At 39.6% G+C, this 20521-nt stretch overlaps 1 protein-coding gene across 4 annotated transcripts in view; it reads left to right on the top strand.

Annotated features, from left to right (window-relative positions):
- Positions 1-20521, top strand: part of col4a2 (collagen, type IV, alpha 2) — a 67072-nt gene that overhangs the window by 35839 nt on the left and 10712 nt on the right. For 3 of the 4 annotated variants that reach the window (XM_044365913.1, XM_044365916.1, XM_044365914.1), the window contains 19 exons: positions 14877-15011; positions 15104-15148; positions 15234-15350; positions 15446-15514; positions 15642-15677; positions 15866-15919; positions 16035-16070; positions 16238-16279; positions 16485-16556; positions 16665-16709; positions 16849-16896; positions 16992-17027; positions 17127-17171; positions 18441-18498; positions 18956-19069; positions 19628-19777; positions 19909-19980; positions 20119-20270; positions 20360-20432. In XM_044365913.1, coding sequence (XP_044221848.1) covers positions 14877-15011; positions 15104-15148; positions 15234-15350; positions 15446-15514; positions 15642-15677; positions 15866-15919; positions 16035-16070; positions 16238-16279; positions 16485-16556; positions 16665-16709; positions 16849-16896; positions 16992-17027; positions 17127-17171; positions 18441-18498; positions 18956-19069; positions 19628-19777; positions 19909-19980; positions 20119-20270; positions 20360-20432 — 1399 coding nt within the window. The remainder of the gene's footprint in view (positions 1-14876; positions 15012-15103; positions 15149-15233; positions 15351-15445; positions 15515-15641; positions 15678-15865; positions 15920-16034; positions 16071-16237; positions 16280-16484; positions 16557-16664; positions 16710-16848; positions 16897-16991; positions 17028-17126; positions 17172-18440; positions 18499-18955; positions 19070-19627; positions 19778-19908; positions 19981-20118; positions 20271-20359; positions 20433-20521) is intronic. The other variant, XM_044365915.1, reaches the window with a different exon arrangement.

The following is a 20521-nucleotide window of genomic DNA, read 5'->3' as shown; positions in this document are numbered from 1 at the left end:
TAAATCACCACACCTCACACATTCCTCATGTGGTTTGTTTGGTTTCACCATTTCCCCTAGACTCAAAAATATCTGTGTATGGAACACAGAGATCAATGAGAAAAGAATAATATGCATAAATAACAAAAATATTTTATGACAAGGTCACAAAGTATTCTTTCATATATATATATAAAGAATACTAGCAGCTGAGCAAGAGTTTATGCATTAGTTTAAGTTTAAGCAGATTTCAAAGGAGGTCTCATGAGTAAAATAGTTATAAAGTATCAGAAAGGGAATTTAAAAGGACGATTGACATTTGAGGCTCATTAAATATTGGTGATGTCAGACTAATACTATTCAAATGTTATTTTATGAGTTCTCGTGTAGTGATATTTAAATATGCATGAATTTTTTTCTTTTTTTTGGGCCACTTAGGGGCAGCGCAAGAACAACACTGACCAGATTATTACCATATAAAGTTGTTATGGTGAATTTGGCTACAAATCTAGCACATTCAGAGCAACATTAGCATTCATTTGGAGTCATGTTTCTGGCCAACAGGCAGATAGTGCTGGTCAGATAGTGTGCATTAGGTTTTTAGAGCTCTTTTGCTGAAAACAGCTGCCTGCTGTGGCTAGAAATAAAGCTGATGAGAGCAGTGAGAGTGAACAAAACTAGTAAAGTTAAGGGCCATAAAACCAAATCATGAGCTGAAAGATATTAAAACACTCTATAGAGTTGAGGAGAACTGCATAGTTGGTCAGTGCATCACTACAAGCAACCACATTCACACTATACATAGTCACTTTGTCAATCAATATTGATTGAAAAAGCTTTAAATGTGTGTTTGTGTGTGTGAGTTTGCTTCCTTGATACTCTACAGAAAGACAAATCTCAATGTCACGGACAACAAACAAGAAGGCTAAGACATACAGTGCAGCTCTCATACACAAGTAGGCTCTATATAATTCAGAAAATTGATATCACAAGATCATATCATATTTCTTCAATGACATCATCTGCCTCTACAATCAAAAGAAATACTTTTCCCTATCTCTTGTTTTTTTCCAGTACTGTCAAAGCCAAGTTTGACCCGCCATTCTGCACCCAGTTGTGGTTCAGCTTTAAGAGCCTATAAAAGTGGCTTACTCTCACACTTTAAGATGATGGGTGCTGTTTTGGAACAAGAGGACTATTGTTGGTGTGGACAAAGGAGCATCTCTTTTTAAAAGTCACAAACACAGGGGAACATGCACAAATGGGCACATGGATACAGTTTTTGCTGAAGAATATTAACCGTTTGCTAAATAACTGTTACTAGGCCGGCCTGTCAAGCTTTGGATTAGCATGCATGGGAGTTTGGAGGGTCGTGCCTTTTTATTTAGTCTTTCCAAAACCAAAAGCACAAGAGCAAAAGTGTATGGAATGGTAGTACTGTAGTACAACAACAATGCTGTTTATATTCATCTCTTCTCGTGAGGAAGCTATTTCTTCTGTCTTTTTAAAAAAATCTGGAAACATTAAAAAGCCGAAGACAATGTTTTGAAACCATAGAGTTAATGTTAGCTTAATCAGCTAGCAACAGGTGATAAAATCTGCCAGTGAGTTGTCATTTCAAAATCAACATCCTACTTTTGTCCGAAATCAACTTTGAGTAATAAATTTGGCAGTTATCATTGTAAACTGCATATGCCACCTGGGAACAGAAAGTTTGTAGTTGCAGTAGCTAAGGGGTTGGCAAGTGGTCAATCGATTAGACAAATGTGACAAAATTTTGATTTTGTCGTATCATAGAATGTCACTCCATGACATTAATGCTTTTATCATCTCTGTATCTCTCTTACAGCAGAAAGAGAGATTAGTTAGACCTCTCCACTGACAGTGCAGTCATTCAGTAGTCCAGTATTTGTGCAACCTTGTGTGTATTTAGGCAGCAGACACTGGTCTTGTGAAACCATCTGTAGCCTCACCGTGTTATCATCAGCCTGAACACATGGCGTGAGTATAACTGAGGACAAACAAGGTGGATCAAGATGACTAGAATAAGCCTGAGATATTCTGTTTCATGTTGTGGCTGGGTGATTGTTACCTCATGGGACTCTGAATGTAAGCATACTTCATCCCTAATCACTTAGAAATATGGCAAAAAGCTCCTTTTATGTCCTGTGACAAACCTCTCCCCCTTTCTCTAATTGTTTCCTCATTATTTTCATATGGACACCTCCTGTTACAAGTTCAATCCATCTCCCTCTCCATCGTATTGAAAAGCACATGCAGACACACCAATCAATCATCTAGTCTAGTCTGTATTGTCATAACAGGAAAGTTGGGTAAATAAGGTGTTAACACTGTTCATCCTCTGGGACGTATGCATTTGATTTGCAAACAGCAGTCAGGAAATGTTATGGTCGGCGAAGAGGGTCTTCTGGGTTGTAGGAAAAATGTGACCAGAGTTGTGGGTCACCACGCCAACACCATGTGTTCCCCATCAGGCCTTGTTGTGAAACCTACATTGAGGGCCGGTTGCAGTGGAAACAATTAGATCCCATCTAAGTCCTCTCATATTTATTTCCCCCAGTATTCTAGTTTTCTGAAAAAGACAGTTTCCAGTTTCCAGTGCAGGCTTTTTTCTCAGGAGCAGAGATTGGGGATCCCATGCCATGTGTTCAACATCACTGTGTAATTTTGGAAATGTTAAGCAATATGTGACTACAGTGATCAGTCTGGCAGTTTTTCTTCCTCATGGCACAAGGTCAAAGTCAAACATTGCCCCCACTCTTAACCATCCACATCTTAAAGAAATTTGGAAGATCTCCTCAATGTAATTTTACATCTATAACCACCTGATAAGCCATTCAGTTGGTAATCATATCCATGCATAGACCTATGTGTCTAGGAATGTGTATTGCAGCTGGAATGGCACTGGGCGTTGCATCCCCCTGTGGGAAAATTAAAAAATTTTCCAGGATGGCAAAATTGGACTGTGGACTGAGCCAGATGGATGGGTCGGAAGTTGCCAAAAGAGACCTTGAGGATTACATGGGTATCCTCGACACAAATGTGACTGGCTGAGGTCCATATCAATCAGGGCCAAATTCACAGCTGGGTATTCCACGATAAATCTAGTTTTCCAGACTTGGCTCTTCTGCTACATTGTTGTATTTCTCACACATTTGTAAAGCAGTTCACAAAAGTGCCCTATATACATAAAGCTATTTAGGACTCCAACTTGGTATTTTTGCTTGATAAATTAAGTATTATATTATTACCAGTAATAATTTGGAATAAATGTTTTTGCTGATAGATTCAATTAATCAACTAATCAAACTGGCACTAAAACTAGCATCATCATTTTTACCCATACCTACTAGTGATCATGTTGTTTTACTGTAAGATGTTTTTATCAGATCCTTATTAAAAATACAAAAAAAAAAATCCAAAAAAACTAATTTTCTAATACTTCACCATAACTCCTGTGGCCTGTTAAACTCTTACACGCCATATATAATTCAATATACATACCTTTGTGCCCTTGGGTGCGATACACAACGTCAGAGTACATTTGTTGAGGAAATGGTTTTCCTTGGTGGACTTTTATAAACAGACATGCTGCACAATGAGCGAACCACTGTATGGAAGCTGTAATTGCATTATAATCACAGTGATAAATGTAACAGTGTGATTATAGAGGCAACACACCCATGATGGATCTCATTACACACAGACACACACTTATACACACATACATGCAGACACACGATACAGGCACACAGGTGGTTGATCTCGGAGGTGAGGGCAACACCTCATTTGAGACTAGGCGCCACATCTCGCTCTTTCTCACACACACACACACACACACACACATATATACACAAAAATCGCAGCTGTGTCCTGTTTAGACACACATGTGCTTGGACCACAAACTTGAGACGTCTCATTCCTCTAACGTGAGGCAATAGCACAGGTGTCGGGCCCCAGAGACCCCTGGGATAACTAGAGGTCCAAGCTGTTCTGCTCTCAGCCTGGGATCCCCCCCCCTCGAGTCTTGATCTGCAACACACACCCTTAACAAAAACAGCACACATGCAGACTCTCTCTAACACACACACACACACACAGTCAGTTTCAGTCCAACCACTGGTCATTAGGAGTCCTCTCTCTCCGGTCTGGATGCTGTCAGATCTTTGGCAAATGCGTGTGCACGTGTTTGGGGAAAATAACACGTGCATGCAAAAATTAGCTCAGTCTAAACACATTAATTCTAATGTAAACTGGGCTCAGCCAAACCACTCTGTGCCGAATGGCTGCAGACGACTTCATGAGAAATGAATCAAATGACAACAAATGACTTTTGTTTGTCTGAATGTCATCTGTTGATTATCCCGCCACTTCATCTCCTTCTGTGTACATGAGAAACTTAAAGTGAGTCAGAGGAACTTGTTGTTGCACCAGCTGAGTTATGAAGGTTCAAGTGATGTTTTCACAACTCTGGCTGGAGGTTTGTCTCCATGACAACTAAGCATGTTAACTTCCTCATGGATAATTCTTCATCGGGTGCTGTTTTGATATTGTTGTTCCACCTGTAGCCTGTACAGCATGGCCTTGTTGCTTTTTCTTTGACTCTTACTGTATCATTTTTTATATGCTTTGATCCAACATGGTCATCAAGGATTTTCAGAAGTAAGACTTTTTTTTTTCCAGCAGGGGGGAATTGGAAAGCTGACCTTCCTGACTGCAGCCAGGAGATCTAAACATACTCTCACAGATATCTAAACATCATCTACAGATGTTTATTTACTCTGCCTGAGTCCTCCTCAGGGCATCTAGTGGAGGGCCCTCCTCGTCCTCCTAAGCAAGCCCCTCAAGCCTTCCCCTAACCCTTAATTCCTGAGCCTTGTTTCCCCCCAGGCATCATGTGGAAGGGATGCGGATCTTTAGGAAATGAGTCCAAAAAAATTGTGTCCAAGAAAAACATGTATGTGAGCTGGGTCACAGAGCAGTGGGACCAAATTCACTGAAGTGTCTGAGCCCCATTTGTGGGAGTCAGAGAGAAAGGGCAGGAATTTGGTGTTTATGTGTGGTAATCTGTCTTCATGGCCACTTTCTTTCCTTTTCTTTCCTACTTTCTTCCTCTCCTCTCTTCCTTGATACATATTTATTTCCTTACATCCATTCATTCCTACTTTATAATCTTTCCTTTTTTCTTTACTTCCCTCCTTTTTCTTTTGTGCGTTCTTTAATCTTTCATTCACATCTCCCCTCCCCTCTACTCCCTTTTTCCCTTTTTCACACCAACTTTCCTGCCTTCATTTCTTCCATTCTACTTTGTTTCCTCCATTCCTTCCCTTCATTCTCCCCCCATTCTCTTAATTTAATTCTTCTAATTTCTATTCTCGGTTTCAACCACCTTCCTCACCATCACATATTGTTAATATTCTTCAGGGTATTGTCAACCCTCAGCAGGCAGCTCACAGAGACACTCACCAGAGTTTACATGAGTATGAGTGTTGTGTGAATATAAGTGCACTCACTCTCATCTGTTAGATGTTTCTTTGGAGGTAGGGAGCTGTCAGTGCCCTGTCCCACACCGATGACATCAGAGGGCACTGATCACACTGCATAGATCAGTCATTCTGTTTAGATTCTAGTATTATTTCTGAGGAAATAAAGTATATACAACCACCAGAATGGCAAGTTATGGCATTAACACTGTTTTCAACAAAGTAAATATAGAGAGGAATAAATATCCCGTATCCATGAAAAAGAAGTGTTTAATCTCAATTTATATGTGAGTGGAAGTTTTGAAGATTGCAAATATCTGCAAGCATGTGTGTCTGCATGTCCTTAGGACAGAAGCTATTTCTTGTAAAAATCAGTCATGGACTGAATGTTCCTCTCCCTAAGCAAATATCTTCCACATGCTGCAGCTTCAACACAACAAGAAAACAAATAGAAGACAGAAAATGTTTAATCCAAGCTGGTACATTTTAAGGAATATTAAAGATAGGTTCACATTTTTTCAAGTCTGTCTTTAAACAATAGTCAGGCACCAAAATGAACATTAAAACAGGTTTTGCTTGCTGTAATCATTCCTCATCTTCAAACTACCCATGACAAGATCCCTTCCTAATGTGATATTCATTGTATGTGATGGAGAACAAAATCTACAGTCCCCCTTCTGTGTGAAAAAAGGCTTCAACAGGTATGTTTTTATCAGTGAAACATAATAAGGGTCAACATAACAGATCCTGAAGAAAAATACAAAAAAACCCCAACTGTGGCCTCTTAAACTGTTACACTCCATATATAATTCAATATACATATCTTTGTGCCCTTGACTCTGATATACATTTCCACTCAAACGTTTTGACACACCTTCCCACAAGTGTCTCCAAACTTGACTGGTACTTTACAATGTGGGAATTTCATACTAAAAAGACAGTAACTCACTTGATTTGAGGGACTCAGATTGCTGCAGCCTCATATTCTGGACTCTGGATTTTGTCTCCCATCTCTTCCGTTGAAAGCACATTTGGAAGGATTTTCTTCAGGGCTGGTACAAACAAGAGGAATGATTACAGCAAGCATAAACAGTTTCATAGTTCATATGGGCACCTGGATATTGTTTTGAGATAGACTTGAAATCCTGTTCTTCGCTACTGCCATTATTTTCACGCTTACCTCTAAGACATGATAAATGTTTTGATTTTCCTGCCATTTATCATAACTGCTTATCTCTGTTGACCCTTTACTTACCAGTAACTCTGCCCATTTCTTGTCTAAAAATACAAAATGTCCTGAATGTAGCTCCCATTTTTTCCGAACAGACAGATGAATCAACAGAGGGAGCTTCCGGCCAGTTGTTTATTCATTTATTTTATTCAACTCTGAGGTCAGAGGTTTGTGCACTGGTCTGTTTGTTCCCATCCTGCTCTTAGCGGGTCATTCCCAAACCGTCCACCCCATGGGACAGTCTGGGCCCAGATGAAATTTATGGTGTCAGACAGGGGAACTTTTAATATATCTGTGATTTAAGAATGAGAAATGCAAACACACCCACATACGGACAGGGGTGGGTTGCTGTATTTTAAACAGTGTGAAGAGGAATTTTCTCAGAGTTTTTCCAATATGGGTCAGATGTCCTGAAGGCACTAGCATGGTTAAGTACTGCAGTGTAGATGACATGTAAATATGTCAGTTAGAAATCCAATCACACTTAGAAAAGTAGGAAATGTACACACTTCTAGACATAAGCATATGTTTAAGCATGACTGTGGGAAAAACAGGTTGCGTCAGAGGAGAAACAAGCGAAATATATCCAGCATAATCGTAGATTTACTAACTTTTAAAAAGCAGCTTAACCCAGGCTGAAAACCCATGTTTCACTGCCCTCTGTGGTTGAGACTGTCAAGTCTGTCACATCATTTATGGTTGTGGTCAGAGAGGAGAACCACATCCAACAGTGACATCACAGTGTACTGACACACCCTGGAGTACATATCTGCATCACTGCAGCAAGATGAGGAGTTCAACCACTGGAGGTCAGCAAAAAGAAAATCTTAAACTGCTGTTAAATAGCTCTTTGTATAGGGTGGGTTCCAATTTTCAGAAAAAACATATTTTCGGACTTAGCTGTAATGCTGTCTGTCAGTGCATATAACTTTTGTATCATTTATATATTTTATATATATTTTTAATCCACAGATATCGCTGTGAGCAGTTTTCACTGAAATTATTCTCCACTGAATAAATACTCATCTTGAGTAACATGCACATTGTTTCAAGAGAGATGTAGTTGTTGAACCTTTCAAATCTTTATTTTCATTGCTGTTAACACCACAGATTCAATTTCATTCACCTCTGTACTGGAGTGGTAGCAGAAATCTCAGTAGGGCTCTCCTCGTCCTCCTAACCAAATATATTTCAAAACCTGAGCAAAACAATAGAGATAGATAGCAATAGATATGTGAAATTACCCTTTAAAAATCTGGCATGTCTCTGAAAGAGACAGAGAAACAGGAACCTCACCAGCAATCACTGGCTAACACCTTCTTTTCTGGATCTTTAATAACAACACAAGGATCCACACAGCCATGGTTAGTTCAGAGGTTTGGTTCAAATCACATGTAAACCTCTGCTGTCCCGTGGGCACCAGTTTTCTCCTCATCTGAATGCTCACATGTCAGATTTAACTGAAGGAGGCTGTTTAAAATCCTCCTCACACATTCCTACAGCTGTAAAACATAGAGCTGGGACATCTTGTTGTCATTGAAATATATGATATATGAAAGAGGGGGTTAATCTGAGACAAAAATATTGCTGTGATAGGAATAGCTAAGAAAGAAAGTATTCAAAATAATTGATATCTTGTGTTTATCTGATGTGTCTGTGTCTTTCTGTCTGCCTTGTTGCAGAAAGAAAGATTTTTTTTACCCTATCAGTATCCCATCATCACACACCTCAGCCTCAGTCACTTTGTTCACCCGGCCGGGGTGTGTTTTTATGTGTGTGTTTGTATATGCGTGGTAGTTTTATGCCCCTCAAATGAGGTGAGAAGTGATCAGATAAAAAGCAGACACCAGTTGCCAGACCGTGTGGGAAGGGCTGGTGTTTTATTGCTCTTTCACAATCGTCTGCCTCTTAAAATTCGTAATTTCTTGCATGCATGAAGTGTGACTCTTTCTTTTATTGCCATTTATTTCTTTTTTTACCCTTAATCTTTTTATTTAAACTCTCCTCCTCCTGCCTGTCTGTCTTTCAGTTCCTCTTATTTAGTCGAAATGACTAACATAATTTGAACCATGAAATACATCCATACAAGCTGTTCAAATTGAATTACTGTATAATTTTGAAAAACTCATTGTTATCATTGTGAAGAAAGCTCTCTTCTAAAAGAATGTGACTTCTTAATCACACCTCACCTAACCTTCATCTCACACAGACTCACAGATCTGGAGTCTTGTTTTGATCTGTTCAAATGTTGTTGCAGTCTTATGCTGTATTACATTAAATAATTAGAAAATTAACACGGTTATCATTGTTATTAGTTTTTAAAGTTAGGTGAAATCACACAAGTCTCAGCATGGTTATTGAAAACACCTGTGTGGATGTGAGGGGCCTTATAGTATTGACTTAGTGTTGTAATTGTGTTTCTCCATATTGCAAATCTATTTCTGCTACTTTTACTTACTCTGTACCTGTTGCATGTCTGTTCGTCCATGTCTATTGTTGTACCCTGTACAAGTTTTACCTTGTACAGATTGACAGTCAAAGAATACATTCACCGTCAATAATGCCTTGATGGCTGCAAGGAGAAGTTAAACTTTGGTAGATTATTGGTCACCTATGATCTACTGTCTGCCTCATCCCCTCCTTGACCTCAGTAAAGTCGAGTGCTGATTGATGACTGGTCGTATCTTATTATGGAACTCACGAGACAAGAGGCTGAAAGTATGACGTGAGCCATTTGTGACGGGGAAAAAAATAAGGGAGCACAGACAGCTACAGTTAAAGAAAAAGCCATAGGGCAGCACATGTTTCCTGAGCTTCATAATCTGGTATAGTCATGACCAGCCTTCAAAGACAGAAGCTCAGACTTGAACAGACACATGTATGTCTGTCCTTTTAGAAATCCAAGACATGTCTTTTTTAAGAGCACTCAACTCAGGATCAGAATTTTACTGCACAAACTGTAACAGGATGTTTTCTCTTTCTTATCTACTGTCATTCGGCATTTCTTCTTTCCATCCGCCTGCTGCTTCATCACAACTCAGACTTTTTTTTATCTTTCAGCTGTTTAGTGATACATAAACAATTGTAATGTGTCTTTCCCCATGCCTTTTGGTTATCTTGTTAATCGTAGCTGGCTAATTTGTGGCCTTATATGTTGGTCCCTCTTGCCCTGGCAGAGACTGGAAGGGAAGTGAAGGCTGGCATGCAAAGGCGGGTAAAAAGAAAAGGGATGTGAGAATGCTCAAGAGTTTTGGGAGAGGAAGGGAGGAAATGTTGGGTGGAAGTAGTGTGAGCAGATAAGAATGGGAATGTAAAAGTATGGAGGAAGTGAAGCTGTGGAAGACTGGTGAAAAGACAGTAGGGGGGACTGGAGAGACACTTAGCTCAGGAGAGGATGGAGGTGAAAGGGAATGTTGAGTGTCTTGAGTGCTAATGGAACAATACAGTATGCTGTATGGAACAGGTCTGGTCAGTTTGATTCACTGTAAACGTACTGAAGTGTTAAGTGTGCTTAAAATAACCTTGTTCGTGCCACAACAGTCTGAAAGCAAAAGTGCTCATACCAATTCCAAATGGCCTCACTAAAAGCCAGTGTAAAGCTTGCCTTCATAGCCTTATTCAGGCTGCATCGCACTACCTCCCCAACCTCTCTTCAAGAGTTCTTAACTTTTTGCATGCCCTTTTATTTGCAAGGCAAAAAATCATACAAATGTGGATAAGGATGCACACTTTCGGACAGTCTCTCCAGGAACATGGAGTTGCACTCAGTTGTGCTACCACAAATTGAAAAGTTCCTGTTTGAAGAATGAAAAAAGAAAGCTTGACAGAGAAATTAAAACCCTGTATACTTTCTCACATCTGCACACCTGGCATATTACTGCATGAAGTAGGTGTGTATGTTGGGGAAAGCTATAAAAATTGTAAGGCATGCCCCCCCCCCCCCAATTCTGACACTGGAAAGGTGCGTAGGGAGATGTTTAGGATGCTGTTAGATGATCTTAGTTCTTAGAAGAACTTGGTTTAAAGCATACAGAGGTAGAGCAGACTCGTACCTTTCGGCATATAAAAGCTTGCCACTGGGAGTACCTTACATGGGTACAGTAAGGTACCATTTATTGCAGGTCAGTTTTTGTATCCCCACCATTTGTACCTGAGAAGAACAATTAGAACAATTAAGCAATATTTAAAGAACCAGTTCACTACTTTTATTTTCCCCTTCAATGTGAAATGGCCAGAACCTGATCCCTCACTGACTTCCCACCCAGTAACACGCTACTGTACTTGCTGGGCCCCCACATTATGGTGCCTTAACTGACTATCGTAACTGTGCATTTATGCCAAATACTGTAGGTACAATGGTGTACCTAAGGTTACAAGAAACTAGTTTGTACCTTAATGTAGGAATCAAGGTTACGTTTCTGGGGCCCTTTACGTGTCTGTGAAAAAATGTTTTCCTGCTGTACCTTTATTTTTGAGTCCAGCATTGTAGCAGTCCACACAAATATGCACTTTGAAACATCTCTGGTTATCACCTATGAAAGGAGACTGGTATTTATCAGCTCTGTGTTTACGGCATGCAGAAAGATACAGAACAGTGCACATAGTGTACCATGCAAGTGCTCTAGACAAGGATCTTTTATGCACTTACACACTTACATGCACACATACACACACTTGCAGTCTATTTGAGACATAAGCCACTTTTGAATTACGAGACTCTATTCCAGCTCACCCCACTCCTCCCTTCTGTCACTGTATATTTTGCTTCTCCCTCCGTTTGAATTATAGCAAAATTATTACTTTGACAGAACCATTTGTCTTCAGTACATTAGTCAGCTTGATTAATCTGCTTTCTATGAGGATGATGATTTACAACTGTAACTGTATGAGTGGAGTTCACCTTACTTCATGCACGAGGGTCTTTTTTTCACAGTAACAATAGGGAACATGGGGTTTAATAGCAAAGGAAACAGGTGTCAGTTTCTTTCTGCATCTAAACTTGCCAAATTACATCTATAATCTTGACAAGAAGGTGCAAATTATGACTGTGTTGATTCCACATTTAAACCTGCATTAACTGATTTTTTGGCCACTTGGGGGCAGCGGAAACAAGTTGTGAACACAACATGACATTTCATCACCTTTTAAATTGATATGTTCATCTTGTTAGCAAACAGTTGCTTATTTACATGTTCAACAGTGCAGAGCAACATAATCATTCATTTGGAGCCGTGTTTCTGTCCACCTGATTAATGTAAATATTCACTCTAATTTAGCTCTGTTTTTGAGCTCTGAGGGAACAACTCCTGAGGGAAATATCTGGCTCTTTAGCTGCTAAATGCTCCACTATGTTCACAAGCTAATCACCAACTGTGTCTGTTTGCTGTTTGGTGCTGAGCATGTAGTATACAGTGAGTTTTAGAGCTTTTTCTCTGAAAACAGCTGCCTGCTGTAGCTGAAAGGACACTGAGAGCAGTGAGAGTGAACCAAAACAGTTCAGTTGCAGCTGCTAAACAATGCGCTGAAACTCACTATAAATCTCCATAAAGCCAAGGAGAGCTGCAGAGTGGGGTGATAATACCCTGTAGGTTCATCACTATGAGCCTTTGGCATTACACATTGTCATTTGATACATTGTTATTATCGATTATAGCAGCTGTAATGATGAAGAGGATTGGGAACCACTGATGTGTTACAAATAATAGTAGAGTCAGAGATATTTACATGTTGCTTTTTTGGAGACATTTGAACTCTGCACTGCTCTGCTCTCTGGCTGTTCAGGGCTCTGCCAGTTGATGACTGTTTCGACACGATTGCACATTTACAGCAACACTAGCTGCGCGACTTCAGGAATAACAGTTTCAGTCTGTTGGTCAGTTGGTCTAACACTTAAGTCCAGATTGAAATATTTCAACAGCTATTTAAAGGATTGTCATGAAATTTTGTACAGACATTCATCATCCTTCTGACATTGGTGACCTCCTGACTCCTCCTCTAGCTCCACCATGAGGTTTATGAAATGAAAATTTTATTTGGGTCAGACGCTCATGTGCTCTGACTTCTCTGACTCCTCTAGCGCCATGTTTATGACCTCGGCTGTACTTTTTCTTTAGTGCCTGCTTTTTGAGAACATTTTCTCTCCATTTTATGGTGTGTTTTCTTCCTTCTGTTATGTACCATGGTTGGACACCGTAATTTATAATAAATGACCATTACACAGAATAACCAGGACAGTGATACCATCACCTTAGTGGACAAGATATACTGATGGTGTCATATCGTGATTGAGCCTCTGAATGCCTAATTAGTGCAGTCCTACAGCTGTTTCCATTTGTAAGTGTAAAAAAATCACAGTATACTGCCCATTATTTGTGTATGGTTTGACTTGTTTTGACAGGACCGAGTTCTGTCAGTTGTCTTCTCTGTAGGCAACAGCTGAAGGGTCAAGATTAAAGACAAAATACACATCTCCTGTTCCAAAAAGCCACCCATAGACAAAGTTCTTGTTACTACACACGCACACATACACACAGGCTGCATTTACAAGTGCTAACACATCTAGCGATCAGTCATACAAGTTCAACCGAGGCTTTATCTCACACTATCTGCATCTGATGTGTCTGTGAGCTTGTTTGAATTGTTGTCTGACAATGTTTAGGCTCCCTGCAGTTTTATTAACTCTTTTGAGACCCTTGGCTCTAGCTTCATGTGGCTAGGTTCAGAGTATTTCTGTCTAGGGAAAGCATCACTGTGTTTGTTGGCTCTCACAGGAACACTGTCACGCCCCCAAACGTTGGAGGTCATCTGTTGCTGAACCCCTGACCTCCCAGACCATACAAACACACACAGTTCTCATGGTATCGCCGACCTCACGTGTTTCTCGACCCTTTGCAAAGTGCTGTCGTCATATTAATATGTTTCCATCCCACCAATCCTTGTTTCCTCTCTGTCCAGTCCCTCTCAGACATGTGAATGTACTGTTAATCACTCTTCTTGCACTCTTATTTTAAAAACAAGGTGATGTATAAAACTGTAGCAGAGATATAGTTTTGAAACCAGACACATAACGTCTGCCACTGCCAGACTCACAGTTTCCTCCCTTCCTATCGGCCTGCCTGCCTTCTCTCTTTCACCACACTGAGTATCATAATCAAATTGCTTATTGATTGCTTTAGCTTGCAGATTAGGGGGTCGGCTGCGATTTCAAATAGTCAGCAATCAAAATCCTTTTTAAACAGCCCTTTACTTTGCCTTATCTACCTTAAGTTTATCTACTCAGTGCTCTATCTGGCATGTCTTGAAATAACATCATATGTGTGTGTTGGGGGGTTGGAGGGTCTCTCAGTTGCGTGTGAGATAAAGAGGCTCTTACCGGTTATTACATGGTTTAAACTGTTTCCACGCAGATTTCTAAGACAAGAATATATTAAGTAATTTGTTTTTGAGCGTAACTATTGTTTATGCATGTTCTCTCCTTAAATATTGAAAAGAAGAGGAATCTAGAGATGTTGAAAAGTATTATGTTATGTTCCTATGTTTGCATTTTGTTTATGTGCTTCTCTGGCTTTTAAGTTTCTGAGTCTAGCAGTTATGTTTTCATTTACTTGCAGTTCTTTTCTAATAGTGGACTTGTGTAAGAATACTGTTCAACCACTGGATGGGTGTAGAGAGCTTGGAGTGCTGGAGGAGAGGTTTTCACTAGTAAAAGAAAAGTAAATGACTCCCCCTTGTGATGAAAAGAGAAAATATATGCACACATATCAAATCCAAATGTAGTAAATGTGGTTCAGTGTGTCAAGCAGTCAGTAAATAAAGTAAAATATTGTTTGTATTGTCTTGTCATGCATTGTGCTGTGTTGTTGTGATGCTTTGATTATTATACCCACACTGTCCTATTTTCAAATCTCTCCTCTAATTCCTCTATTCCAAACAGGTGAGTTAACATTTTCTACAATATTACCCATCCAGTTACCCCAGATATCATGTTCATGTCATATATGTTAGTCTAGCTTTTGTTAAACTCAAACACTCTAAACAATCATTTTGATAAAGAGAAAAGAATTATTCTTTGATATGTGCTTCTTTTTCATATTCATCTTCTTCTGCACTCTTGACTGGATGTTGATCAGCTCTTGTTTTTCTTTCTACCTTCCCAATCTCAGGGTCACCCTGGGCCTCTTGGTCCCGTGGGCCCCCTTGGGCCTCCAGGGAGACCAGGTGATCCAGGCATCCAAGGACAAAAGGGGCAGAAAGGTGACCGTGGCCATGGTGGCATCATAGGTCCTAAAGGAAGTATGGTAAAGTATCCCTCTTTTTTAATGTCTACTTGTTAAAAATCCTCACAGTGACAGTTTCTCGTGTTTAATGTGGAATTCTTGTTGCTGCACAGGGAATGACAGGAGTACCTGGGTTTTCTGGAAATGATGGCATTCCTGTAAGTCCTGCAGGAGCTCACCGTACTGTATGTTCACTCAATATTGATTTTGCTTGCAGTGCATTCTGACTGTTTTGCTCTGCAGGGCCACCCAGGACAAGCTGGACCCAGGGGGAAGCCAGGTGCAGATGGCTGTAATGGGACTCATGGAGAACCTGGGTCACCGGGACAAATCGGTTATAATGGCTCACCTGGTTTTCCTGTAAGTGCAACTCTTAACCTGTCTTGATAGTGATTTGTCAAATACAGAGTTTGCTTTCCTGTAAATGACTTGTTTGTTTGTGTTCCTTCTCTCAGGGACAACATGGCAGGAAGGGAGAGAAGGGAGACTCCCTGGAAGTGACAGTGTTCATGGAGCGTTTCAGGGTGAGGATTGGGAATAGTTCACATCAAACATGGTTTTAATTCTGAACTAAATCTAAAACTTAATATTGCTGCAACAAAGTCATATTGATCTCATTAACTTTATGAATCTTTGAACGTCTCTCCACAGGGAGATCCAGGCACACCAGGGATCAATGGAATATTTGTAAGACACATTATTTAAAATATTTGATACTGCATGCTGATCATAGTTTATCAGATCATGGTTATTACATATAATATTGTCATATGAAATACTAACTTCTACATTTACTTCTTTCCAACGGCTTATCTGAACCTTACTTTTCCTCATTTGCAATCTCTCTGTACCATTGTTCATTTGATTTTTGTCAGGGGCCTCCAGGAAGCCGAGGGTTTGTAGGTAGGGGGGGCTTCCCAGGACCAAAGGTAAGTGTGTGAATGTGTACTTGAGTGCATTAGTTCATGTGTCATTTTAAATTTGTGAAGCCTAACCATTATGATGCACAGTGCTTATTAGGATCCTGTTTGTGTCTTCTGCTAGGGTCCCCCAGGGCCTCCAGGCCCCCCAGGACCAAAGGTATCTTAACAGCAATATGTATTTGATACAATATAAAATAATTGTGGTGTATGACTGTATAAATACTGCATGAGATGTTATCTTACACTGTGTCCAGCATGTGACCCGTGGCAAATGTTAGCTTGAATTTATGAATGCAGCTTTAAGTGTTGTGTTTTTCTGGACAGGGCACTATGACCAAAGTGTTTAAGGGAGTCAAAGGAGACCAAGTAAGTGACCGTGTTTGTCAGATGCATTGCTAATATATATTAGTCAGGTCTATTTGCTGGTTTTGGATGAAGAATCCTGATTTTATTTAGGTCACAAATCATCTGCCTCATTTCCATTTGAGGTCTATATCTGTACTTTCCCACGCTATGATTTGTTTCTCTCTGGGCTGGCTGACTTTTGTTGCACATCCTACTTTCACCACAGGGGGACATTGGACCACCAGGGTTTCCAGGAAACTCTACTCAACTCCACACTGGGCCCACTTCCGCACTCCCGGTCTGTACATCAGCAAAAATGTGTTCATCTTTATTCATTAAACCTGCTGTAATGACATGAATGTTACCAATACTGACACATGTACCCCAAAAATCCTCATTATTTTAGGGACCTCTAGGATTGAAGGGTCCGAAAGGAGACAGAGGAGATTCGGTATGTGGTCACTCATTGACGATCATACACATTTCCTCACACATATATGTTCACATAAATGCACACATACACCACTGCATGCCATTTCTTCTGCTGATCTTTCTTTCTTTTTTCTTTTTTTTTTGTTGATCTATTTCAGGCTGACAACAAAGGAGAAACCGGTGTAATGGGATTCCCTGGACAGCGAGTGAGCACATGCACATATCTACATATTTCAGCCAAACACAGTCCTCTATCTGTGTGTTAAGTTAATTTTATGTTCTGTATTGGATGCTGTTCTAGGGTGTATCTGGTGCAGATGGGAATCCTGGATCAAGGGTATGTTTGTGTGAAAGATGACAGATGTGGCACCATCACTGTATTATCAAATTAAATGAAGTGCTATTTTAAAACGTAATCATCACAACTCGCTTTCAGGGGGATCCCGGTGAACGAGGACTAATAGGCAGAGATGGTCCTAAGGTGAGAATGCAACTGATCATGACCAATAATCATGAATTATGTATGCAAACTTTTCCTAACTGACTGACAAAAATGTGTGCACTCAAGTTCACAGTCTGCAGCTTTAAAGATGGACTAAGCATCGTATAAATTATCATAAGTATATGTTTAAATCAACCATCTTGTTTGAACAAATCACTTTTGAGTTTCATGTCATCGTTCTTACAAAACACCATAAATCCATCACATTTATGTGATGAAATTTTAGTATGATGTTCGTTCAGCCAAAGGGACAATGATAAAAAAAAACGGACGTTAAACCCTGGTGTACCAATCTATCATCATGACAAACTCATGTTGTTTGTTCATTTTAGCATTTTTAAAACCTACAGAAGTTTATTTTAAATGCTAGTGTAGATCCCCAAATTTTCAAAAATACCAAATGTATCAGGTTAAATTTGGGGAAAATGTGTGTAAAATGACACAGGAGACATACAGAATATTTCCATTTGATTTAAAGGTTGCAAGAGTCATATGGAGTTTGTATATTTCTCTCAGTGTAAACATCATATACTATCAATTGAGTGTTGGAACATGCAGTTACAGAATATATGTGTGATTCTGTCAAACTGTGAAGTTGCATTTGGATTTTTTTGTCTAAATTGAAAGAAATTTAAGGAGATGAAGAGGTTAAGAGTTAAGAGTAAAACACCACAGTGGGTGATCTAAGTTTCAAATTTTTCCCACCAGTTGACCAGTCATTACAAACTCATGCTGTGCAATCAAACATCATTCAAAACCATAAAACTTTATTTCAAATTCTAGTTTCCAAAAATACCATCATGTCCAGTTGAATTCTGAGTAAATGTGTATGAAATGATCCACAGGACATCTATAATATTTTCATTTGATGTAGTGATAAAAACATGGAAGTGTACACATCATACAGCTTTAACAGTGTTTCATATAGTCAGTCATTCTGAGGAAGTGTTTCAGTTAACATGATATCATGCTTTTTCTTTCCTCAAAAATGAGCAACATTATTATCAGATTTTCAAAATCTTTTTTTGTGTGAAACTGGTCAGTGTGAGTAAGAAACATAAAGAACAGAAGATCAAAGATTAAAAGAAAAACAGATTTCCTTACTGATAACAGGATACGTGGCATCCTCAAGCAATGTGTCTACATTCAGCATGTGATCTCATCCAGTCACATCTGATCTTTATACTCAAAACGCTTATTAAAGTGAACCTGTCACCACCGAAGACTGACATCTAGTTTGTGTTTCAGGGAGTCAGAGGTGACGCAGGAGATCTGATTTTATCACCATCCCCTTGGCCTTCAGAAGGTAAGTAGATGAAAAGCAGGGAAGCAGTCCAATAATCAACCAACAGAAAAGAGAAAACAAGTTTAATTCTAAGATGTAACATGTACAAAGTAGTAATGACTTGAAGTGAAACTCTGTGGGGAAATTAGTGACATTACTGAAGTTCAAAATTAATTTGTATTACATTTGGTAGTTATCGGTTTTTATTAAACAGTCAGAATAAAATAAAAATAAAGCATCATTATATATTATATATATTAGAATAAATATTATTATTATATTAAAATTAGGGTATAGCAGTTTAAAAGCCTTTATAATCCTTCATATGTAATCTATTACAGAGGTACATGAGGATGAATTAAAGCAGCCAAAGAAAATGTCAATGACGTCCTAGCAAAAGCTCTCTGGAACAGCTTAAAGTTATGTGTTGCACAGATGCTAATAATTGTTTCTTCTAACTGTACTTTGACTCAATAAGCCGGCCTTCCTGGTCTCCCTGGTGAGCAGGGTCCACAAGGAGAGAGGGGCCCGGTAGGAGACCAAGGCTTCCCTGGACCCCCAGGAGACTACGACTTTCACGCAGAGCAACAAGGTCTGTAGACAGAAGCAAAACAGATTCATCCACACATTTCAAAAGAGTGCAGTGAAAAGTGTATGGAGTAAAGACAGTGGACAGTTTTTAAAATTTAGGCTATAGTGAATCAAAATTAAACATGTCACAAATCTAATCTCTAATATACAATGTTGATTTCTGAAACTTTTTCAACTACCTTGCCTTCATAAAGGTGATGTGGTTCTTTCTGGTCTCTTTATACACAAACCACCAATAAGTCTCAATATTTTGTGTCTATTCAAAGGGAAATATAAATTGCAATAAATATAAAACATACAAGGCAACATTACAACATCTCTTCGAACCCTTCAAATCTCTTCTTACAAAATGATTTTTAACAAAACATTTAGGCTACTTAAGCGTTACACAATTATACCATAGTGACAACTCAGTTACTTCAGCAGGTGTGAACAAAGGAAACGTGGTGGTGTTGTAGTCTTCTGATAAACTGAACAGTGATGCACTTGTTCTAAATCTGTCATGATCACGAGTTTTAGCTAAATGCCAAAAATGTAAATTTCCTTTTGTGTCTGTCAGTACTTGATTTCACAGGGCCGTTTGGTTGGAAGGGGGAGCGAGGGGAGAAGGGTCAACAAGGAGAACCAGGACTCCCTGCTGTCAGTGCAGGACGTCCAGGCAGCGATGGGCGCCCAGGGTTCAGGGGCCTTCCAGGTCCCAAAGGAACATGTGAGTGAGGGAGTGAGACAATGACTGTGCATTTGTTTTGATACTTTTAAACTCCTGTTTTTAATATTTGATCTCTTTTTTTTTCTTAAATGTCTCTTTAATATGTTGTATTTCTATCTATGTGTCTCTAGGGGAAGAGTTCTTCAAGGGGGCTCCAGGTGGGAGAGGAAGACCAGGCAATGCAGGCTCCAAAGGAGTGAGAGGTGCATACTGTTTATGCTAAAGAATGGTGGATTATTGCTTAAAACATATAATGTTTTCTGAAGTATTCTCTCCTCATGAGATGAACTCATGATACACTTGCACTATGTGGCTGATCTGTGCTTGGTGTGTGCATTTAGGTGATCATGGGGAATGTGAGTGCACTGTTGTGAACTCTCCACCTGGGCCACCTGGCCCTGCCGGTGAACATGGCGATGCTGGGATGATTGGAGAGTTTGGTATGGAGGGTGATTTAGGAGAGCCAGGTCTCCAAGGAGATGATGGATTCCCAGTAAGAAAAATAAAGTCACATCACATCAATTACCTTTTTTCATTCTTTTTATTTTAAGCCCTTCTTAAACTCTCTATAATGTCTTGCAGGGATCTCCCGGACTTAGAGGTGTGCCAGGTCCAAAAGGCCAGAAAGGTCTCTTAGCTGTGGCTAAAGAGAAAGGTGCCGTTTACCTGTGTTTTTATCTCATTTCAGATCAGCACTAGGAGTACAGGTGGGCTGGGAAACAGACAATAACCTCTGCCGTGTTT

Source organism: Thunnus albacares, chromosome 11 (genome assembly GCF_914725855.1).
Source record: "Thunnus albacares chromosome 11, fThuAlb1.1, whole genome shotgun sequence".
Taxonomy (NCBI): domain Eukaryota; kingdom Metazoa; phylum Chordata; class Actinopteri; order Scombriformes; family Scombridae; genus Thunnus; species Thunnus albacares.
The sequence above is the reverse complement of the archived record's forward strand: the minus strand, read 5'-3'. Positions and strand labels throughout refer to the sequence as shown.